This window comes from Bos javanicus, chromosome 7 (genome assembly GCF_032452875.1).
Source record: "Bos javanicus breed banteng chromosome 7, ARS-OSU_banteng_1.0, whole genome shotgun sequence".
Lineage (NCBI taxonomy): Eukaryota > Metazoa > Chordata > Mammalia > Artiodactyla > Bovidae > Bos > Bos javanicus.
Genome location: NC_083874.1, coordinates 12263969 through 12288259, shown reverse-complemented (window position 1 = coordinate 12288259; position 24291 = coordinate 12263969). Strand labels below are relative to the sequence as shown.

Sequence of the window (24291 nt, the reverse complement as noted above, 5' to 3'; positions counted from 1 at the left end):
GGGCTGAGATCTTCCACCTGAGCCCACCTCCTCTCACAGAACCCCATTAAAGGAGACCTCGAGATCTGGGCTCGTGATTTCTAGTACTCATTTTCTCGAGCCTCAGCTGCCTGTTTTAACTCCAGAATCTCTCTGCCCTCGCCCCCTACAACTGACCAACCAAGAGCGGGCCGAGCCCCTCATAGGGCCAATCAGAGCAGAAATACAGCGGGCCAATCGGATTGACCGGCTCGCCTTCAGCCCCCCCCCCATTACCCGTGCTTCCGCTCCTTAAAGGGGGTTAAGGTATCTCCGCTAGGCGCGCCGCTTCCACCTGCAAGGCTGCCGTAGCCCCTTTAAAAGGCAGAGCCGTGAAAGAGCAGGGTCCTAGGACGAACCAATGACAAGCCCCATTTAGCCTCTGCCCCGCCCATCCCCACCGGAGGTCAAAAGTCTCGTTCTATGGCGCTGTGGCCTGTGCAGTGAACCCGGAGGCTCCAGGTGAGGATTCTCGAGAGGGGCGAAGGGTGCAAAGGGCCAGGGCACTTGGTGGGAGCCGCTCTGCTCAGACGCCTCCAATTCTCCAGGTCGGCTGTAATTGTTCTGTTTGCCCGCTCGCTGCCCACATGGCCCTGAGAGGCGTCTACGCGCAGCTACTGAACCGCGGACCCGGCCTACGAGTCTTTCGTTCATGGAGCTCGGCGACAGCGCAGACCGGTCAGTGCTGGACCTGGGATGGAATGGGGAGGGAGAAACTTGAGGCTCGGGAGCTTTTTCGGGGTAATTTTTCCCGTCCTATGTTTGCAGAGAAAGGCGAGAAGACCCAGAGTCGATCGGCCAAGCGTAAGGACCCCTGGTTGCGCCGTGCGTCTGCGCCCCTCATCCAGCAGTCCCCTCTTCCAACTGTCTGTCTGTCCCCGATGGGTTCTGTCCCAGAATCCGGGGTCTGCCCAGGCGGGGAGGCAGGGCCGTGGCCAGGGCCAGAGGCGCTGAGGCAGTGAGTTTCCCCAGAAAGACCACTTTGCCAGTCCTGTCTGCAGCCGACATTAGTTGAGGGTTGAGGGGTGGGACTGAGGATTCTGGGGGAGAGGAGGGCGTGGTGGTCGGGTGGACAGGGCTGAGTAGAGTCCCACTTCCTCCAACCCCGCCCAGCTTCGCGGCCTGAGTTTGACTGGAGGGACCCACTGTTGCTGGAGGAGCAGCTGACAGCAGATGAGATCCTCATCAGGGACACCTTCCGCACCTACTGCCAGGAGCGCCTCATGCCCCGCATCCTGCTGGCCAATCGCAACGAAGGTGCTCAGGCAGGTGGTTGGGCACTCTGGAGCTCCCACTGCCACCTGAACCTGCACCCTCCATCATGCACACCAGCTCTGCCTGCTCTGGCTGGGCTTTAGAGCACCTCTGGGTCTGGGCTAGTGCTCCAGAGGGCCAAGGCTGGGCCTGAAGTTGGGGCATCTATCCCTTTGCAGTTTTTCACCGGGAGATCATCTCAGAGATGGGGGAGCTCGGTATGCTGGGCCCCACCATCCAAGGTAAGGACACGTTTCTCTCCATACTCTGTAGCCCTCCACTGTGTCTTGAAAAGCCCCTTTCTTTCCCTGAGCCTAGTTTCCCAGTCTGCAAAGAGAGGCTGTTATGTCTCTGAAGCGGCTGTGGGGATGAAATTAATAAACCCTCAAGCTAGAGCCAGCTTGGTGCCCTCTCCTTGGGTGCTCCTATGGGGCTCTGTCTCTTGGGCAACAGGAATCACTGGTCTCAAGTGGGCAGGGCTTTGTTCCACATTGTTCTATTTCTCTCCCCTCCCCACCCAACCCTGGCCCATTCCATGCCCCCCCCCCCACCCCAGGGTATAGTTGTGCTGGAGTCTCATCGGTGGCCTACGGGCTCCTAGCCCGAGAGCTGGAGCGAGTGGACAGCGGCTACAGGTCAGCAATGAGTGTCCAGTCTTCCCTTGTCATGTACCCTATCTATGCGTATGGCAGCGAGGAGCAGAAGCAGAAGTACCTGCCCCGGCTGGGTAAGTAGCCGCCTGGGGAGCCTGGTGGACAGAAGATAGTCCCAGTGATCTGAAACTCAGGACCAGGGCTGTCCCTCAGGCCTGCCTTGTGTTCTCACCTCTAAGGGTATTGCCAATGGCCCCTCAGGCCCCCTGCCAGACCGTGGACCCCACCCCACATTTGATTCTCCTAGGTCTCTCTTGACTCTGCCCCTTTCTCACCACCATTATATCCCCTGTGATTTGCTTTTCTCTGCTCCCCATTGCAGCCCAAAGTTTTAAGTCTAACTTTAAACTTTAGAAGTTTAGAGTTTAAAAGTTTAAAGTCTTAACTTCCCAACGGGATCCACAAGACCCCATGTGGGCAGACCTCTGCTGACCTTTCCAGCTCATCTCTGACTACTCGCTTGACTGCTCCTTTGCAGTTGGACTCAGCAGCTTGGAATTCTCAGTTGTGCCCCTGGACTTTTGCACATCCTGGTCTCACTGCCAGGACTGCTCTTCTGCATACCTCTTCCTGCTTAACTCCTTTTCAGTGCCCTTCAAGACAGTTTAGCCAACCCCTTCCCGACTCCTGTTTGGACCTCCCCCCATTATGGCATTGTGACTATGACCTGGGTGAAATATCTGTTCCCCCCACCACCTGGGAGTGCCGTGAGGGCAGGGCCAGGTCTGTCTTGGCCTGGCTCAGTGGAAAGGCCCGCAGTTTTCAGTAGAGGGATTGGATGGGTGACCGGCAGCCTCATGATCTCATCTCATGTCTGCAGCCAAGGGGGAGCTGCTGGGCTGCTTTGGGCTCACGGAGCCCAACCACGGGAGTGACCCTAGTGGCATGGAGACCAGAGCCCGCCACAACCCATCCAGCAGGAGCTACATCCTCAATGGGTCCAAGACCTGGTGAGGCGGGAGCCTGGGGTCCTCAGGCAGGTGGGCAGGGGCAGTGGGTGATGGCCAGAGCCCTCACTGCCTGTCCCGCCTCCAGGATCACCAACTCGCCTGTGGCCGACTTGCTGATAGTATGGGCTCGGTGTGAGGATAGCTGCATTCGGGGCTTCCTGCTGGAGAAGGGGATGCGGGGCCTCTCAACCCCCAGGATTGAGGGCAAGTTCTCTCTGCGGGCATCATCCACAGGGATGATTATTATGGATGATGTGGAGGTGCCAGAGGAGAATGTGCTGCCCGGGGTGTCTGGTCTGGCGGTAAGCAGCAGCCACCTTGGGAACTGATAGCAAGTCACCTGCTGCTTCTCTTTTCTTGGGCAGGCCCCTTGCTAGGGACCCAGCTGGGGAAGAGATACCCATGGAGCCAAACAGTAGTGACTTGGAGAGGCTCTGCCTGGCTCACTGATGTGTGCTGAAACTGCCCCCCTCTCCTTTTTAATTTTTAGCTGTGCTGGATGTTCCTTGCTGCATGGACTTTTGTCTAATTGCAGTGAGCAGGGGCTACTCTCTAGTTGTGGTGTGTAGGCTTCTGTAGTTGAGGTGCCCAGGTTCTAGAGCACAGGTTCAATAGTTGCGCACTGGCTTGTTGCTCTGTGGCATGTGGGATCTTCCTGGACCAGAGAGCAAACCTGTATCTCCTGCATTGGCAGGTGGATTCTTTATCACTGAGCCACAAGGGAAACCCAAAACCGCCCCATTTTGGTGACCATCTCACTCAAGCTGGCTTGGCCTGGGACACATAGAGGCCTGAACCAACTTAATTCTGCTTGCATGTGCATCTTCCTGTCTCCTTACCTCAGACCCTAGATCTGAGCCTCCCGTCCAGATCTTGGACTGGGGAGAACTCTATGAAAACCAAGAGTGAGTAGGCAAGAAGCAAAACCCTATGTGCATTGTTGGCTCTGATGCCAAAGCCATGTGTGACTTCAACAGTTGTCCTGAGTCTCCCTGGTTTACACTGACTGCATATCAGGGGTGTCTGGGGAGGGGGCACTTAATAGTTCTCTACAGGTTCTCTCATCTCTTGGTGGGGCTGAGGCCCTGTCTCAACCCTACAGGGTCCCTTCGGCTGCCTAAACAATGCCCGCTATGGCATCACATGGGGTGTGCTTGGAGCTGCTGAGTTCTGTTTGCACACGGCCCGGCAGTACACTCTGGACAGGTGTGTGGGGGCTACATGCCAACTCCCAGGGGTATGGGGCGGGAGGCTTGGTCTCCATCACTAACCCCTCCACCCTTGGCACCCAGCCACCAGACCTAAGTTCCCTGCTCTGTGAATTGGCTGAGGAAGTCCTTCTGAGCAGTGAGGGGCTCAGTCAGCAGCAGGGCCAGAGTGAGCTGAGTGGGGACACAGCTCACTCTGGGGCAGCCTGGAAAGGCCCTGGGATAGGTCTGGGGAGTGCCCTCCTCTGTAAGATTTGCCTTGGCCTTGCCTGCATAGGATCCAGTTTGGTGTCCCACTGGCCAAGAACCAACTGATTCAGAAAAAGCTGGCGGACATGCTCACCGAGATCACGTTGGGCCTCCATGCCTGCCTGCAGCTCGGCCGCTTGAAGGATCAAGACAAGTAGGGGCTCTGTGTGTGGGAAGGGGCAGGCAGCTATGGCAGGAGGACCCGGTGCCCCTTCCAGGCATGGTGGTGGTTGGGCCTTGGAGAGAGGACCTTCCTGCCTGGTGGCCCCTGGGGACCCCGCCCTGCCTACCTCTCTCTCACCGGGAGCCATGTCCGCTGCTGTGATATAACCCTCCTCCCGGCTGGCTTTGCCTGGGGGTAGGGATGCCTGGGTGCCCAGAGCAGGGTCAGCTCTTTGTAACCCAGTGTTTGTGACGTCTGTGCTGTTTCCAGGGCCGCCCCGGAAATGGTCTCTTTGCTGAAGAGGAATAACTGTGGGAAGGCCCTGGACATTGCTCGCCAGGCCCGAGACATGCTTGGGGGGAATGGGATTTCTGATGAGTATCACGTGATCCGGCATGTCATGAACCTGGAGTCTGTGAACACCTATGAAGGTGGGGGCTGGACTCCTGGGGTGTGTGGGGGGGTTCACAGTGGCCTCACATCTGGGGAAGGGGACAGCAAGGAGGGGCAGGGGCAGCAGGCTCAGCTCCTGCTGTCAGCTGTCTGGCACCAGTTGGCAGCATGATGTGGGCAAGTCCCCCCCTCGGTCCTGCATCTGGAGTGGCCCACAGGGGGACCATGGAAGTACACACTCCCAGTCCTTTCCCCTGTCATGCTCGAGGAGCGATGTTCCCAAGCCCTCTTACGGCTTCCTCGGGCATCCCCAGATGGGGGCACAACACCCAGTGGGCTGGCGAATTCAAGGAGGTGAGTGTGCAGCTACACACAGGAATCAGCACTCCATTTTACGTGAGAAAAAGAAAAACGGTAAATCACTGGCAGGCTGTGGTGTCTGCACCTGGTAACTGGTTGTGACTCCCGTGGGCCCAGAACCCCTTGCCTCGTAGGAAGACAGACATAGAAAAAGATAATTAAAAAGAAAAAAGGTGCAGGGACTTCCCTGATGGCCCCGTGGTTAGGACTTGGCGCGTCCACTGCAGTGGCCTGAATTTAGTCCTTGGCTGGGGAACAAAGATCCCACAAGCCAAGGTGTGGATGAAAAAAAGAAGAGAGATATGTAATTCTAGTGTGAGCCATGCAGACTAGAGGGAGCTTTAACAGGACTCAGTCTCTGTGGGAGAAAGTGGAACCATAAGAAGCCTTGAGGGAGGTGTAGTTCCCTGGGCAGAGATGGAAGTAGCGTCCAGTGCTGTCTGGGTGGGGCATTCCAGACGGCAAAGGGGAGGGGGCGGGGATTCTACAGGCATGACAGGGACCCTGAGGACAAGCTGAGGGGACCTCCAGGTGGTTTTATGCAGGGGAGGGGCGGGATCAGATTTGCACTTTAGGAAGAAAAGAGAATTATTTTGCTCCGTAAAAGGGAGGGCATAATCTCTGGTTTCTGCCTTGGGAAGCTAAGGAAGAACAGATGAGAACAGGAGGGCTGTAGAGTGTTTCCTTTGTGGATGTGGGGTAGGATGTGGGATGTGTGGCTTGGGGCAGTGGCTCCAGGATGAGGGGGGCAGGGATCAGCTGGGACAGGCAATTAATTGTCTGATGTTTGCTTTCCTGTCCCTCCTGCGGGTAAGAAAGGGCCTGATCCATTTCCCGCAGAGCTCATTAGCTCTTTCCACCTCTGCGGGAAGAAAGCATGGCTGGGTTGAAAATCAAACATTTAATCAACTGTGGGGTTGGGGTGGGGTGAATCTGGGAGAGTACCAAAGCTGGGCCCATGGTGGGGGCTGGACTTGCTGTGCTTTGAGGCCTGGCACAAAGAGCATCGGTTGGGTTTTGTTTGCTTGTTTTTGCCAAAGAAGCATTGCAGAACTCTGAAAAACAATTTTCTCAGCATGGCCCAAACGGTGGCCTTCCTTGGTGGCTGTCACTAAGAGTGACTCTCCTGGTAGCTGTCAGCATTCGCCATCTTTGTGAATCTGTTCTTCTTCCAGAGTAGTAGCCTGTGGGGGGACATGAAGATTGACTTTAAAAGCAATTTGTGGGGGATTTCCCTGGTGGGCCAGTGGTTAGGACTCTGCACTTCCACTGCAAGGGACACAGTCGGAATTAAGATCCCTGGTTGGGGAACTAAGATCCCACATGCCATGTGGCACATCCAAAATAAATAAGCAAAATTTAAAGAAAAATAAAGGGAAATCGCGAGCTGTTAAGACTGCAAACTGACTCTGCATTTATTTGTCCAGGTACTCATGACATCCATGCTCTGATCCTTGGAAGGGCTATCACAGGGATCCAGGCGTTCGTGGCCGGCAAGTGAACCCACTTCACCTGGGAGCCCAGATGGCACCAAACCCCTCTCCAGGGAGACACAGGGCTTGGAACTTAGTTGGAGAGGTGGCAGATGGAGCCAGTTCTTCTGGTGGGAAGTGAGAGACACTGATTTTTAAATATCAAAATTTCCCTTTTGAAGTCATTCAAATGTGTTCCTTAAAGAGAAGATGGGACTTTCTGTACTGAGTGTCTCAATCCAGTTTTGACCGTGAACAGGCATGGACTCTACCTGCCTTGGAACAGAGGCTCCTCGACAGGGGAGCAGGGAGTGGGGAGGAGAGTGACATGGAAGCAACTTGTGAGACCCACCAGTGTCTAAGTGAACTGCTCCATCCACACGGCAACATTCACTCTGCACCCTCTGACCCTCCCATCTGGGGGCAAGTGCCTTATGCTGGACGCTGGAGCAGAATGAGGGATAAAGAGAGAGAATAATAAAAGAGTGTGCATGTCTGACCCCACCGTGTTGGATCACATTTTCTGGTAACCAGTAACAGGAAAAAGGAACACATGAAAGGGCTGTGAAGCACGCTGGGACCCAGCAGGGATTTCCCCAGCCCAGAAGTGATCTGGGCCATGTTGGAGTCTTGGGCTTGGCTGTAATAAATAAACCCAGGTGGGCACTGCCAGGGCTCGGGGCTGAGGGCAAAGGGGACTTTGTCCTTTTTGTCACCCACCACAGAGCGGACACACAGTGTAGGAAATAACAGTCCGGCTTCTTAGTTCGGACACACCACATACAGGCGCATGGGGCCATGCGTAGGGTGGCCAGAGCACCGGGGCCTTTGCAGACAGTGGCTCCTGTGGGGTTTAGAGCCTGGTGATGCTAAAATCCTCGCTCTCTGTTGATATTTACTTTAAAAAAAAATTTTTTTTTTTCTGGTCATACCTCATGGCATGTGGGATCTTAGTTCCCCCACCAGGGACTGAACCCGTGCCCCCTGCATTGGGATCATGGAGTCTTAACCATTGGACAGCCAGGGGAAGTCCCTGCTGACATTTACTTTCATCTTAGCCCCTACAACTCTCATACCTCAGGCTGGACACAAAGGTCTTTGTACACAGTCTCCACGGTGTGGCATACTTGTTTGAGCTCTGTTTCCAGGTGACTGATCTTTGCCATCTTTTGGGTGAACTCTTGGAGCTTTTCCTGGATGATCTTGTTGTGGTGATTATAAATCTGATACATCCTCTCCTCGAGCTTCTCTGTCAGGTCTGAAACCTTTGAAGGAATAAGAGGTGCTCTTAGAAAATCAAACAAGAGGCGTCAAGAGACATTTTTTCTGACTGGCTCTTTAAGATTTCTGCAGTTTATCTTATAAAAGTGGTAAAAACAACTCTGGTGACTGGCAGTGAAAAGGCCTATGTTAAATTTTTCTTTTATGAGAAATAATTTCAACTTGATGCATCTTCAAAGAGTGATTAAAAACATGATTCAAGAGACAGTAAAAGTTTAGGTCAAACAAAGTAGAAGAATGTGACTTTACATATATGTATTATATTATTATATATTACATATATAATTATATAATCTATAATTATATATTTGTGATTATAACTATATAATTATATAATTTATATATAATTATATAGTTATATTACATTATACATATATAATTATGTAATATATAATTATATATTACTTATATATATGTATTAGTGTAACCTTATCCCAGATCATTTTTCTTTTTAAAAAGAAAGGTGCAAAATTATGTATATAAGCTCAGTCAGGTTAGGAGGAAAGTATCTAGAACAGAGACTAGAGGAAAACATGCAACAAAGTGGCCTCTGGGTTATGGTATCATCTGAATATTTTTATCTTTTTTTTTCTGCTATGTTATATTTTTCTCTAAATTTGCTATGTACCAGGTAGGTAGGAATGCGGCTGAGGGAGGAAGTCAGCCTGTCATTGAGAGATGATGTGTGGAATTCACAAGTTGTCTGACTTATAGGACACATTCTGAAGAAGCATCGGGGACAACTATTAATAACAGACCTGAACATAATATTAGGTTTTGTTAGACATAAGCCCCAGGCATGTTCAGGGACTTTCACTTTCCCAAATCATGTGACTTCGGGAGGACAAGTGGGTGTGATAACTCAGGTTATGCCTCAGTCCCCTCCTGCCACAGCCATTAGCCCAGCATGAAGGTAAGGGGCTAGTCTGTGATACAGGTGTATCTTGGCTTCTCATCCTGGCTCTCTCACTCAGGCAAATCATTTCCAAACCTTACTTTGCCCGTCTGCAATATGGTCCAAGCTCTTCTCTGCAGGATTGCTCTAAGGGTGAAATCAGGTGCCATACGCAGACTGTCTAGAACATGTGGGGAACGTAACAGCAGTTCATTGCCTCCCCCTTTATGTTTCACATAAGGAACACCTCCTCCCTTTCCCTGGGCTTCTGCAGTATGTGGGGGGAATCAGTCACCTTGATCTTGAGGCTGTCTCTGAAGTTGGTCATGAGGGCATGGTCCTTCTGTCTGCTCTCGTTGATGTTTTCGATCAGCTCCTGGGCCCTCTTCTTCAGCATGTCGATGCTTGAGTCCAGAGAGGAAAAGTAGGGTCCTGACTTTCCTTCCAGCATCATCAGCTGGCGGTTGGCACTGGAGGTGGCGACAGAGGGGCTAGAAACCTGACTTCTGAAAGTATAGGAAACTTGAGATCAGCACCAAACTTTCCTGAGAGTGGCTGATCTGAATTAGCTCTGTGGTGGGAGGAGAACCTGTGCCTGGTGTTTTCTGTTGTTGACACTTGTTTATTTCATTCACACCCCTCCCCCACCCTGCCCCTGAGGGGAAGGGACAGCTTAAGAGTCAGCCTGCCAATGCAGGGGGGACACGGGTTCAATCCCTGCTCTGAGAGGATTCCACGTTGTGTGGAGCAACTAAGTCTGTGCACCACAACTACTGAGCCTGGGCTCTAGAGCTCATGCACACGATGACTGAAGCCCACACACACTAGAGCCTGAGCTCTGCAACAGGAGAAGCTACCATGATAAGAAGTCCTTGAACCACAGCTAGAAAGTAGCCCTCCCTCTCCACAATTAGAGAAAGCCTGTGCACAGCAACCAAGACCCAGTGTAGCCAAAAATAATTTAATAAAAACATTAAAAAAAAAATACCCCCAGAAGAGTTTGTTCCACACTGTGTGTGCTAAGTCACTTCAGTCATGTCTGACTCTTTGCGACCCATGGACTGTAGCCTGCCAGGCTCCTCTGTCAATGGGATTCTCCAGGCAAGAATACTGGGGTGGGTTGCCATGCCCTCCTCTAGAGGATCTCCCTGACCCAGGGATCCAACTCATGTCTCTATGTCTCTTGCATTGGCAGGCGGGTTCTTCACCACTAGTGCCGCTTAGGAAGTAGTACTAGTACTGTACATGTGACTAATATTATGCAATTCGACTAAATGCATAGTTAGTGAAATGGTGAAAAAAAGCTAAATAGAATGAACAAAGGTGAACCTGATAAAATACAACTATTAAATCAAGTGTGGGCAAACAACGATGTATCAGGGCCAAAAGCAGAAAAATTTAGAAGTATTTTGCATACAGACCGCTTTGTCAAGGCCTGTAAGTTTTTGCTCTGCTTTAGAAAAACAAAAGTGGGGGACTTTCCTGGTGGCCCAGTGTTTAAGACTCGGTGCTCCCAATGCGCATTGCTGGGTTTGATACCTGGTCAGGGAACTATTGATAGATCCCACATGCTGCAACGAAAGATCCTGAGAGCCACAACTAAGACCTGGCACAGTTAAAAGAAAAGACGGTAAAAGAAATAAAAACACAAAAGTGGAAATTGTGGGTAATGCATATGAATGAGGTTTATGCAAAAAAAAAAAGTTGTGATCTGATCAACAGATCCATTGGTGTTTTAAATTAAGATAAAATGTTTAAAGGGCTTCCCTGGTGGCCCAGTAATTAAGAATCAGTTTGGCAATGCTGGGGAACACCAGTTTGATTACATATGTTGTCAAACAAATAAGCCTGAGGGCCACAACTATTGAGCCTGTGCTCTAGAGTCCAAGAGCTGCAATTATGGAGGCCCGTGCACCCTAGAGCCGGTGCTCTGCTACAAAAGAAGCCACTGCAATGGGAAACCCACACACCACAACTAGAGAGTAGCCCCTACTCACTGCAACTAGAGAAAGCCTTCATGCAGCAATGAAGACCCATCACGGCCAAAAAATAAATAAATCTTTTTTTTAAAGAAAGATAAAGGGTTTAAGATAAGACGATTTTTTTTTTGTGGCTATTTTTTTTGTTTTATCTGCCCTGCACCATGCTAAGGTACCCGCTTCATCTTGCTGCACCTTCACAACCACACTCTGGGGTCTGTCCCCATTGTCTTTACCTCATAGCTGAGGACACAGGCTCAGCACGACTGTGTCACTTTCTCAGGATCCCTAGTCTGTGCAGAGCTGGGTGTGGCACCCAGCTGGCCTGACCCCCAGCCTGGGCCATTTCCTCCGAAGTTCTCGTCTTCCTCCTCACCCTGAGGTGCTTCCAGCTCTGAATGGCTGAGACTCGGAGGTGCCAACACAGCAGCTCTTCCACACACCAGTTCACACACAACCATAAAGCCATGACTGCAAGCCAGGCACAGCTACTGAGAAAAACACATCGTCATTTTTGGATGCTTCCTCCACACAAATATTTTTCTTGGCTTTTCTCCAACTGCTTGAGCTCTTTCTTCTGGCTCAGGATACAACCACAGGGAAACTTGAGTGCATGACAGCCAGGGTGGCCAGGCTCTCACTGACACAGAAGTCCTCAGGCCTGAGACTGTGTCCCCTGGCTGTGTCCTGGATCTCATGTTCTCCTTACCAGATGGGCTTTTTGTCCTTGGGCCTTTGCACTTGCTCTCTGACAGTGAGACCTAGCCTAGGCTACTACCTCGTTTGTTTTTAAAATTTTTTATTTTTGACTGTGCTCTTTGCTGCTGCACGTACTTTCTCTAGTTGCAATGAGCAGGGGCTACTCTCTAGTTGTGGTGTGTGGGTTTCCCATTGTGGTGGCTTCTCTTATTGCAGAACACAAGCTCTAGGCACTCGGGCTTCAACACTTGCGGTATGTGGGCTCAGTAGTTGTGGCACATGGGCTGAGTTGTTCCCTGACATGTGGGATCTTCCTGGACCAGGGATTGAACCCGTGTCCCCTGCACTGGCAGGCAGATTCTTAACCACTGAGGTACCAGGGAAGCCCCTGATGCCTCTTTTGAAGCGCCGCCTGTGACCCCGTGCCTATCTCTACCACTGTGCGCTTATCTCTGATGCCGCTCTTATCTCCCCATTTATCTCTGCATTCCCAGGATCCAGCACATTTTGAGTCCTCCACTGTTAACAAACGAGTGAATGAAGGACACTGATCTAGTCCTCCCTGTTCTGGCATTACACAGCGCATGCAAGTTCATCTGCCTGCAGAGCCAGACGCTTGTGTTCAGAGCATCTGTCACAGATGCTCTGTGTTCAGGCACACCCGAGAAGGTGTGCCTCTGATCAAGGCAGATATTTTATAGCAAAACCTTATTGATAGAAAACAAAGACCAACTAAAGGCTCCCTGGGCATTCCTGTAAAAAAAGGTTGTGCTGTCCTCTTGACCTGCCTCTCATGGGAAGAACAGTAATAGTGCATCGAATAAATGAATGAGTGATTAGGAAGGGCTTTCATTACCATCCACGCTCCCATGTTTCCCAAACTTACCCCCAACCCACGCCTCTCCTCTGAGCTCCCAGTAAGGTACCTGACTACCCCTAGGCCCTCTCCACTTGGCTGTTCCAGAGGCATTTCAAACTTCTCTAAATTTGCACACCAACTCAAAGTTGTCCACCCTCCTTCTGTCATTGAAGAACACCAAAAGTCACCTGGTACCCAAGCCAGAAACTTGGCAGCCACCCTGGAGCCTGGCTTCTCTCTGTCCTTCCAAATCCCCTCACAAAATCAGACTTCTCTGGTGGTCAGATGGTTAAGAATCTGCCAATGCAGGGGACATGAACTTGACCCCTGGTTCTGGAAGATCTCACATGCTGGGGGGGCAACTAAGCTCCTGCGCCTCGACTACTGAAGCCCACATACCCTAGAGCCTGTGATTCACAACAAGAGAAGCCACAGCTCCACACCAACAGTAGCCCTTGCTCACTGCAACTAGAGAAAGCCTGCATGAAGCACCGAAGACCCAGTGCAGCCATAAATAAATACATAAAATTTCTTAAAAATGAAAAAATTAAAAAAAAAACAAACCCAACAGAAACAAATCCCATCACAATATCAGACTAGCCTGGTGCTCCAGTGCCTAAGAATCTGCCTGCCAATGCAGGGGACAAGGGTTTGATCCCTGAAAGATCCCTCCTGCCCTGGGGCAACAAAGCCCCAAGGGCCACAACTACTGAATCCGCTCACCTAAAGCCCAAGCTCCAACACAGGAGAAGGCCAAGCACATGAAGAGTAGCCTCTGCTCTCCACAACTAGAGAAAGCCTGCGTGAAGCAACAAAGACCCAACACAACCTAAAATAAACTAATTTAAAAAGAATCCTGTCACAAAAACCTTTCATTTCATACCTACTGTTCCTACCTGGGCCTTAGGGCCCTTTGAACCACAATCAGAAATCCCACTTCTGCTCCACAGCCTACAAGACACCCCCCGCCCCCCCACACCAGCTGCAGGATCAAGTAAATTCCCTAGTACAGCACACAAGGCTTTCCAGGGCTGTGGAAAGGCCTCCATCTTCTCTTTTCACCCTCCACTCCCAGCAATTTGGAACCTTCCACAATTTCACCAAATCCATTAGCCTTTGCCTGAAATGACTTTTCTTTTCTGTCAACTTCATGATACAGCATTCAGAGCACCCCTCTCACCATCGCTTACTAATCACAACACTGCCAGTTTGTATGCTCAATTCCCTCCAGGCGCCCTATGCATTCTGGGCAGAGAGTGCATTGTATTCATTCCAGAGGCATCACCACTGTTTCCTGAACACCTAAAGGAAAGAATTACCATCTGAGATGGATGTAACATTCTTGCTCGTAAGGCACTTTGTACCCGCAGTTGCTTTGTTGTCCCCACTGTATAAGGGCTCTGAAATTAAAATCAATGAGAGAACCAGGTGTTTCTTTTTTGTGTCATTGCTCACAACCTGCTTGAGCTGCTAACTGTTCAAAGTCGCTCCTTTCTCAGGCTCAAGGGATGAAGCTGGAACCCGTCTCCGTGGCAGCTACACAAATGGTGAAAAATCACTTGAAATCAGCTCATTCAAATTTCGTGGTGGGACAAAGGCCTGCATCAGATGTCTGCAGAGAGCATCTTGATTTTCCCCAACCTCCCCTTTGGGGTTTTATTCCTTTCCATTTCATCTTTCTTAATACTCAGCAGCTGCATATTAATCAGGACGCTAATGAATCATAGGCTTCTCTGGGCCTGCATTCACCAATTAACTTTAATAAACAAAACACACCGTGTCCTCTCCACTGGCTTCCCTGGTTCAGGCCTGCTTCTGTTGCCCAACCCTGGATGGAGGCCAGGGACTGGAAGTGGGCCCAACAGAGCAGGCTGCCTGCGCTCAGGGTGGGGCAGTGGGGGCAGGGGTGGGGGTTGTGAACACATCCCTACGCTCATCTATGATGGTCTGTCCTAAGGAGTTCCTAATTCAGCTTTGAGGATTAGGACCTAGTTTCCGAGCAGGGCCCACGCTGGCAGGAGGCCCAGGAACGGCGGAGGAAATGGGTCTAAGCAGAGAGACCATCTGTTCGCTCCAGGTAAAGCTGTGATTGGCAGGCGTGAGAGCCAGAGCCCCCCGCTGGTGGGGGCCCTCCCTCCTCGGGCCTCTAACAGATACACAAGTAAACAATTCGCCAGCCACTTACGACCACCGCAGGCGGTGGTCCCAGGAGGGGAGGTGAGCTAATCAAACATTCAAGGAGGAACACAACAGCATCTCTGGTGCCTTGGCAAAATGATGTTTTGCTGAAGTACAGCCAGGAAAGGGGAAGGTTTGATTGAAGCTGCAGAGCCCACTCCTTTCACCCTCTGCTCATCTCTCGTGAAATGTGTTCACATTTTAATCATGTCACTGACAGTCTGCTGAGGGATCTGTTAACTGGCCCTTACGTTGGTTCTAATCCATGTTTCTCAACCCAAAGCTCTTTTAGAACTCCTCAAAGTCTCAATGATTTGCAATTGTCTGTGTCTCCTCACCACTTAGATCACCGTCTAAACATACTATTTGCAGGAAGGTGTTATCAAACAAACTACTTTAGTTCTCTTTTTTTCTGGTCTCCAATAAATAGCACACACTTGGAAACCGTTCCACACTGTGCTCTGTTTTACAACTGAGGCCTCTGGGCTTATTCATGCGTGTGTCTCTCAGTTCAGTTCAGTCGCTCAGTCGTGTCGGACTCTGTGACCCTACGGACTGCAGCGCACCAGGCCTCCCTGTCCATCACCAACTCCCGGAGCTTGCTCAAACTCATGTCCATCCAGTCGGTGATGCCATCCAACCATCTCATCCTCTGTCGTCCCCTTCTCTTCCCCCTTTCAATCTTTTCCAGCATCAGGGTCTTTTCAAATGAGTCAGTTCTTCGCATCAGGTGGCCAAAGTATTGGAGTTTCAGCTTCAGCATCATTCTTTCCAATGAATATTCAGGACTGATTTCCTTTAGGATGGACTGGTTGGATCTCCTTGCAGTCCAAGGGACTCTCAAGAATCTTCTCCAACACCACAGTTCAAAAGCATCAATTCTTCTGTGCTCAGCTTTCTTTATAGTTCAACTCTCACATCCACACATGACTACTTGTAAAACCATTAACTTTGACTAGATGGACCTTTGTTGGCAAAGTAATGTCTCTGCTTTTTAATATGCTGTCTAGGTTGGTCATAGCTTTTCTTCCAAGGAGCAGTGTCTTAATTTCATGGCTGCAGTCACCATCAACAATGATCTTGGAGCCCAAAAAGATAAAGTCTCTCACTGTTTCTATTGATTCTCCATCTATTTGTCATGAACTGATGGGACTGGATACCATGACCTTAATTTTCTGAATGTTGAGTTTTAAACCAACTTTTTGACTCTCCTCTTTCACTTTCATCAAGAGGGTCTTTAGTTCTTCTTTGCCTTCTGCCACAAGGGTGGTATCATCTGCATATCTGAGGTTATTGATATTTCTCCCAGCAATCCTGATTCTAAGATTGTGTATGTCTCTGGCCACCTCAAACTCAGCAAGGGCAGAATGCAACTCATGCCTCTGCCAGTTGGAAACCAAACCACCTCGAGCCAGAAAGCGGGCAGCCCTTTCTGTGCTGGTAAGCATTTAGCAACTGGCTCTCTAGGGAGTAGAGGAGGAGGTGGCAGGGGAAACCTTGATTTGTAGTATTCAACTTTCATGGTGCACAGACTCCCACTATAGCCAATTTCAAGCTACCAACATGAAGTCACTAAATGCCAGGCTGGGAAGAGATGTGTAGAACTGGCTCCTGCTGGTAGGAGCGAGCTCCAGGCTCTAGCACACCGCAGCTGGGAGACCTCGTTAGCTCATCCCTTTTCTCATGCCTCAATAAATGAATCGCCCCCCCCCCACCCCGCCAATCTTCTCTCCATCTGCCCCGCTAGACATCCTGCAGAAGCCTCCCACCTATCTCCCAGGTCCACTCCCACCCCCTCCCACCCATTCTTCACAGAACAGCTGGTGTCTTTTTATAACAGGAACCTGAGCATGTCACTTCTCTGATTTCAGCCATTCCCCGCCTTGGTATCTACCTAACAGAAACAAAAACTTATACACGGATGTTCACAGCAGCCTTATTCACAAGAACCAAAGAACAGAAACAATCTAAATTTCCAACAGCTGATGAGTGGATAAATAAAATGTGGTACATCCATAGTTTAGAATATTATTCAGCTATATAGAGGAATGAAGTTCTGATACATGTTACAACATGGATGAATCCTGAAGACATTATGCTCGGTGAAAGAAGCCAGTCACAAAGGATCACACAATTGTATGATTTCATTTATATCAAATATCCAGCAGAGGCAAATTGTAGAGACAGAAAGTAGAATTGTTGCCAGGGACTAGGAAGGACATGGGCTTGCCAGGTGGCACTAGTGGTAAAGAACCCGCCTGCCAATACAGGAGACATCAGAGATGCAGGTTCAATCCATGTTTCAGGAAGATCTCTTGGAGGAGAACATGGCAACCCACTCCAGTATAACTGCCTGGAGAATCCCATGGACAGAGGAGCCTGTCTACAGGCTACAGTCCATGGGGTCGCAGAGTCAGACATGACTGAATGAGCACACACATGCATGATTACAGAGGATACGTTTTCCCAGCAACCTGACCTCTTTCGTGTCAGTGCTTGTTCAATAAATGCCTTTTTCATCAGATGGAAGCACTGAGAATGTATGAGCCTGTCTGTCCAATGTAACCAGGGTATCACTACCACCAATCACGAAGCCTGACACACTGGCCTTCCCTGTCCCTACCTCAGAGACTTGCAGCTCCCTCTGCTTGGAATGTATGGGCCTCTGGACACCTCCTGGCTGGCTCCTCCTTATGTGACCTCCTTAGAGATCAACTATTCCAAACTCCCTGTCACTCTAGTTGCTCCTCGGTTTTGTTTCTTTACAGCACTTGCCACCAATTGAAATGACATTAAAAAAAATTATCTTTTAGAAAGTTCAGTTCAGTTGCTCAGTCGTGTCCAACTCTGCAACCTCATGGACTGCAGCATGCCAGGCTTCCCTGTTCATCACCAACTCCCTGAGCTTGCTCAAGCTCATGTTCATTGAGTTGGTGATGCCATCCAACCATCTCATCCTCTGTTATCCCCTTCTCCTCTTGCCTTCAATCTTTCCCAGCATCAGGGTCTTTTCCAATGAGTCAGTTCTTCACATCAGGTGGCCAAAGTACTGGAGCTTCAGCTCCAGCATCAGTCCTTCCAATAAATATTCAGGGTTGATTTCCTTTAGGACTGACTAGTTTGATCTCCTTTCCGTCCAAGGGACTCTCAAGAGTCTTCTCCAGCACCACAGTTTGAAAGCATCAATTCTTCGGTGTTCAGCCTTCTTTATGGTCCAACTCTCACATCCATACGTGACTACAGGAAAAACTATAGCTCTGACTACACAGATCTTTGTCAGCAAGGTGATGTCTCTTTTTAATATGCTGTCTAGGTTGGTCATAGTTTTGCTTCTTTTAATATGCTGTCTAGGTTGGTCATGACTTTTAGAAGGTCAGCTTGGCAATAGACCCAACATAGTCAACACAATATTGAAGAAGAATGAAATTGGGAGGACTGATGCTACTTGATGTGATACCAGTGAAAGAATATAAAATAGACCAGTGGAACAGACTAGAGCCCAGAAATAGACCCACACACATGTAGTCAACTTATCTTTGACAAAGGAACAAACAAAATTCAGCAGAGAGAGGAGCATCTTTTCAACAAATGGAGTTGTAACAATTAGACATCCACATGCAAAAAAAGTGAAGTTAGACACAGATCTTGCACCTTTAACAAAAATTTTCTCAAAACAGATATAGCCCTAAATGTAAAACTATGGCAGAAAGTGAAGAAGAACTAAAGAGTCTCTTGATGAAAGTGAAAGAGGAGAGTGAAAAAGTTGACTTAAAACTCAACATTCAGGAAACTAAGATCATGGCATCTGGTCCCATCACTTCATGGCAAATGGGGAAACAATGGAAACAGTGACAGACTTTATTTTTTGGGGGCTCCAAAATCACTGCAGATGGTGATTGCAGCCATGAAATTAAAAGACACTTGCTCCTTGGAAGAAAAGCTATGACGAACCTAGACAGCACATTCAAAAGCAGAGATATTACTTTGCCAACAAAGTTCCATCTAGTCAAAGTTATGGTTTTTCCAGTAGTCATGTATGGATGTGAGAGTTGGGCTATAAAGAAAGCTGAACACAGAAGAATTGATGCTTTTGAACTGTGGTGTTGGAGAAGACTCTTGAGGGTCCCTTGGACTGCAAGGAGATCCAACCAATCCATCCTAAAGGAAATCAGTCCTGAATATTCATTGGAAGGACTGATGTTGAAGCTGAAACTCCAATACTTTGGCCACCTGATGCGAAGAACTGACTCATTTGAAAAGACCCTGATGCTGGGAACGACTGAAGGTGGGAGGAGAAGGGGACGACAGAGGATGAGATGGTTGGATGGCATCACCGACTGGATGGACATGAGTTTGAGCAAGCTCCGGGAGTTGGTGATGGACAGGAAAGCCTGGCATGCTGCAGTCCACGGGGTCACAAAGAGTCAGACACTACTGAGCGACTGAACTGAACTGAAATGTAAAACACAAAACTATAAAACTCCTATAAGACATCATAGGGGAAAATATAAGTGACTTTGGGGTTGGTGGTGACTTCTTAGACACAATATCAAAACAAAGAATTGGTAAATTGGACTTCATTAAAATTTAATACTTCTACTCTGTAAAAGACACCATTAAGAGAATGAAAAGACCCGTCACAGACTGGGGCAAATCTTTAAAGAACACAAACCTGGTGCTTCCCTGGTGGCTCAGTGGTAAAGAATTGCCTGCCAGTGCAGGAGACATAGGTTTGATCCCTGGTCTGGGAAGATTCCACATGCCTTGGGGCAACTAAGCCTGTACACCACAACTACTGAGCCCACATGCTGCAACTACTGAAGTCTGCGCGCCCTCAAGCCATGCTCCACAACAAGAGAAGTCACCGCAATGAGAAGCCTGGGCACCACAACTAGAGAAAAGCCCGCAGAGCAAATATGACCCAGCATAACCTAAATAAATAAATAATTAATAATTTTTTAAAGACAAAACAAAAGACTTAAAAAAAAAAAAAAACCCTGCAAATCTGATAAAGGCCTGACATCCAAAATATTCAAAGAACTCATGAAACTCAGCAATAAACAAATAATCCAAAAAAAAAAGAAAAGAAAAGAAACATCCAATTTAAAAACAGTCAAAGATCTGGACACCATACCAAAAGTTGTGCAGATGTCAAATAAGCATATGGAAAGATGTTTAACTTCATACTTCATAATGAAGTTTCAAATCAACATAACAATGATACCACCATTAGAATGGGGGAAACCTAAAACACCGACAACACCAAATGCTGGTGAGGACCTAGAACAACAGGAACACTCATTCATTGAAAACAGGAATGCAAAATGGTTCAGCCACTTTGGAAGACATTTTGGCAGTTTCTTTCAAAACTAAAAATATTCTTACCGTATGATCTAGCAATTGTGCTCCTTGGTATTTACCCAAAGGAGTTGAAAATTTACATCTACACAAAACCTGCACACAAATGTTTACTGTAACTACATAAACAACTAAATTGATAAAACTTGGAAGCATAATTGCTGAAACTTAAAAGCAACCAAGATGTCGTTCAATAGGTGAAAAGAAGTCAGCTCCAAGAGAGTAGGAATTCTGATTTGTTCACTATTGTATCCTCAGCATCTAAAACAAGGTTTGGGTAAAGGAGACCCTTGATAAATATCTGGTGAATAAATGTGCAAGACAAGAATGTCTTTTTAAAGTAATCTGCAACACTGCTCTTTTTCTTGCTCCAACATCACAATTTCTGTTAGTTTTATCTTCTTAAATCTAGCCAAAATTTGACTACTTCTCATCACCTCCATGGATCTACCCTAGGTCAAGTCACACTCATTTTGCACCTAAATTATTCCAGTTGCCTTATCACTGGCCTCCCTGCTTTCAATCCAGCCTTTGATAATCTATTCTCTACTCAGCAGCCAGAGGAAGCCTTTTAAAACTTTAGTCCAATGGACTATGGTGGTTTAGTCACTATGTCCAACTCTGGTGATCCCATGGACTGTAGCCTGCCAGGCTCCTCTATCCATGGGATTCTCCAAGCAAAAATGGAGTGGGTTGCCATTTCCTTCTCCAGGGATCTTCCTGACCCAGGAATCGAACCCCAGGCCCCAGGTCTCCTGGACTGCAGGCAGATTCTTTACTGATTGAGCTACAAGAGAAGCCCAGTGGACTACACTTCAAAAAAGGGCCAGACAGGAACACTTCCACTTTGCAGGCCATATGGTCTGGGTTGCTTCTGGAGAAGCAGCCCTGTCCTAATAAAACTTTATTAACAATAATCCTGGAACTTCCCTGGTGGTCCAGTGGTTAAGACTCCATGCTTCCATTGTAGGGGGCACAGGTCCCATCCCTGGTCAGGGAACTAAGATCCCACATGCCACAGCCCATTCCCCCTCGCCAAAAAAAAAACGCCTCACCCTGCAGTAGTCAATTCCTGTCGCTCCTCTAATTCCATATCTTTTCATGGGTAACTATCACCCAAAGTCCCATCACCTGTTTAACTATCTCTTATTATTTCCCTCTTACCCATGCTTGCTGCAGCACAATCCTCCCTTGGGGCCTTTGCAGCTGCTGTTTCTTGGCCTGGAATGTAGTCCTCCCTACCCTCATGGTTCTCGTATCATCTCCCCATGAAGCCTTCCCTGAGCCTCTAATCTAAACTGGCCATCTGCCACACTCTCCCTATTTTTTCCCCCAGAACACTCAGCATCCCCTGACTGCCATATATTCCTGAGTTTATAGACTTTATCCTAAAATGTCAGCTCAATGCTATTGATACCCTGTATGGCCCTGTGGGGCTCCTGGGCTTAAGACCTTTCTGTGGCCCCTGTTTCTTTGATTACAGGAAACAACATTCACTCAGCCTCCATGCTTCCCTGAGTTCCAATGGGCTGATTCAAACAGTTGTTAGGGAAAGGAAGGGATGGGAGACCTGGGAGAAACAGTCAAAAGTAGCCTTGGGGCAAAGTCCTATTTCCCCACCAGGGGATATACACAATATCTTTGAGCTATTTCTGCAGATACTGACACCCCTTCCAGGTAGAAGAAGCTGATGATTAATGATGGTAGGCTGCCCACAAACTGGTAGACCCCAGACCAGCTGGACTTGAAGGTTGATGCTGACTCTACTTCCCTCACCATCACCCCCTCAGAACAATGCAAGCCTGTCATTACATTGATCCTTATTACCTACCCTGACCATGAACCCTGTCTATAAGACCTTCCCCCAGGAGGGGGCAGGGCAGAGTTCTTGAGGTGCTAATCTACTGTGTTTCCTCTTTGGCAAAGAAATTTCTCCTCCATAACTCTTTGTATTTCTGTTCAGCATCAGTGCACAGAGAGCCAAGATTTTGGCATCACTGTGTCTCCAGTGTTTCCATCCCAGGCGAGTATTGTGGACGAGTATGTGCAACAAATACACCAAGAGCAGACAATGGTAGGGTCTGGAAGAAGAAAAGGGTAAATGAGGCACTCAAGGGTCTGTTTGGGTCCGATGGATCGGGTTCTTCCTCACCTAGCTGGCCCTTGACAAGCCTCCTCATCGCGGGTCTCCTCACCCTGTTGCTGTTCCTGGTTCTCCCCCAGCAGCTGTGGCTCCTGGTCCTTGAACTCTACGTGGGGCATGTCCACCTGTGAGCACAGCTAGCGCTTGAGAGGTCAAAGGAGGGAGGGAGGGAGGGCAGGAAGTGGTCAGGTCCCCCTCCTCCCTCCCCTTCAACCCTGAGCACCTCTGGGTGCTGCTGCGGCATGCTGTGGACCTGCAGGAGAGATGGGCGGGGCTGGGATGGGCACCACGAGGACGGGGGCGTGGACGGGGGGGACCCTGTGCCTGGAGCACAGGAGGACTGAGGTGGGGAGACCTGGAGGGGACGGGGTGAGGCCTGGGTCTCCTGCTGGGGTGCTAGGGTGCCTGGGCTCCTAATTGGTGTGTAAGTCGGCTCGAGTCCTTCGAGGAGAGAGAAGTAGGAGAAAAAGAAGAGAAACGGGTGCGGTGCGTGGGTGTCTGAGTCTTTCTCTACCCTACTCCTGCCACGCGCCATGGGTGGAAGTAGGTCCTTCTGGCCAGGGCTGTCAGCGAGTCAGTCATACAGTCGGTTAGTCAGAGCCCGGGAGGTCAGTCAGGAAATCGGGGCCCAGCCGGGCGAGGAGCGGCCTGGATGGCAGGAGACAAGCGGCCGGTCTCGGGTTCGTCGGGGAAGCCCAAGATCGCTGCCGTTCCCTGCCTGTCAGCCCGCCGCCCGCGCGAAGGAAACAAGTGCAGCGTACTCTCTGTCGCTCCATTCCGTCTTTTCCCGCCTTCTCGTTCGTGCCCTCTGCGCACACGCTGGCTCCGCCCCCGGAACGCTCCGCCCCCACGCATGCGTAGCGGCGCGAACCTTGGGCCCTGCCTCTTTTAGCGAACTTGCGCGCGCAGCGCGGCAGGAGCGGCCGTTGAGTGTCGGTTGGGCTGTCCAGGCGCTGCGCGCGCAGCCCGCATAGCCGGGAGGATCCGGTGGTTTCTGTGCTCGCGTGTGCGCATGTGTGAGGAGGCACCAGGGCACAAGGTGAGCGGCGGAATACCTTGCACCATGTGTTCATTCGTATGTTTCAGTTCATTTTTCATCTGCTCAGGCCAAAGAAATCTTGCCAATAAAAAATTCTGACTTTTGCTGTCATTTGATTACGACCTACTGCCCTTACTGAAAAAAGCTGATGTAATTACCACCTTGAATCAGTTATCTGCGCTCCAAAACCAGAAGCTCCTTGAAATGGCGTCGCTGGCCCTTACAGAGTTGAGCCCATACCCTTCAATGATAGTAATAACAATAATGAATAGTGACAACAGTAGTCATAATTGGCACACGAGGAGAAAATATTTAAGAACTTGTATCCAGTATCTACAAAGACCTCTTGGAACTCAGTAAGGCAGAAAAAATAAAGGGGGCGGCGGGAGGGGGACAGACGATTTGAAACTGTGTGCAAAGGCCCGGAGGTCTGAGCAAGCTCAGTGTGTTTGAGGAGCAGTCGGGTCTGGTGGGGAGAGCAAGGATTGGCGGAAGCAGTGGGTGAAGGATGAAGAGTTTGGTAGGGGCTGGGCTGAGTCAAGGTCAAGGTTTGGGACTTTGTCCTGATTGGAGAGATGGGTGTTTCTTATGCTTTGTATCATATATGCTTCACCCTCACTTGTTTTTACTTTTTACATGGCTTCTACCCCTCCCTCCATTTCTGTATTTATGTCACAGTGTCCACGAGGGGAAGACAGCTGGAATCCACCCGCCCCCCCGCCCCCAACTCCCAAACACACACACATACTCAGCCCTTCTGTTCAGGGCTCTGTCCCTGGCCACACACTAGAGCACACCCCCTTTACACCTATGTTCTGGAAAGCCCTAGGGGTTTGAATCTGGGCTGTCTCTTACCAATAACAGGGGTGATCATTAAACTGCCACTCACTCACAGAACTCATCTTTGTCTATTACCAAGGTGAAAAAATCTAAAACATGAGACTATTTGTAAGGGTTTCAGGGGTAAACATCTGGAACACATTCAGAGTTTAATGAACAGTAGCTAACATTAGTATCTTGTAGCAGAGCTACAAGATGTTGTATCTTCCTGCAGCATCAGATTTGAAGATTGCAGGATTATCTAAGGAGAAAAATCTCAGACTTAACTTCTAAACATGCACACACATGTGCACACAAACA

At 49.2% G+C, this 24291-nt stretch overlaps 2 protein-coding genes across 7 annotated transcripts; one reads left to right on the top strand and one right to left on the bottom strand.

Moving 5' to 3' along the window:
- The first annotated feature begins 293 nt into the window (after positions 1-293).
- GCDH (glutaryl-CoA dehydrogenase) lies at positions 294-7219 on the top strand. 3 transcript variants are annotated; one of them, XM_061421952.1, is made up of 12 exons: positions 294-480; positions 567-696; positions 787-843; positions 1132-1275; positions 1452-1514; positions 1829-1999; positions 2746-2875; positions 2961-3177; positions 3978-4081; positions 4361-4486; positions 4766-4926; positions 6676-7219. In XM_061421952.1, the coding sequence occupies exons 2-12, from the start codon at positions 606-608 to the stop codon at positions 6747-6749; spliced, it is 1338 nt and encodes a 445-aa protein (XP_061277936.1). In that variant the 5' UTR covers positions 294-480; positions 567-605; the 3' UTR covers positions 6750-7219. The 3 variants fall into 3 exon arrangements, with proteins under 3 accessions (XP_061277936.1, XP_061277937.1, XP_061277938.1); XM_061421953.1 differs by having other exon boundaries at positions 296-480; positions 787-822; XM_061421954.1 differs by lacking the exons at positions 294-480; positions 567-696; positions 787-843 and adding an exon at positions 850-976.
- SYCE2 (synaptonemal complex central element protein 2) lies at positions 6135-23297 on the bottom strand. 4 transcript variants are annotated; one of them, XM_061421961.1, is made up of 5 exons: positions 22874-23297; positions 22122-22237; positions 9192-9399; positions 7797-7985; positions 6135-6432 (listed from the first exon to the last, which is right to left on the bottom strand). In XM_061421961.1, exons 1-5 carry the CDS (start codon positions 23183-23185, stop codon positions 6385-6387), a joined length of 873 nt encoding a protein of 290 aa, XP_061277945.1. In that variant the 5' UTR covers positions 23186-23297; the 3' UTR covers positions 6135-6384. The 4 variants fall into 4 exon arrangements, with proteins under 4 accessions (XP_061277945.1, XP_061277946.1, XP_061277943.1 ...); XM_061421962.1 differs by having other exon boundaries at positions 9192-9366; XM_061421959.1 differs by having other exon boundaries at positions 9192-9402; positions 22874-23289.
- Positions 23298-24291: the final 994 nt, after the last annotated feature.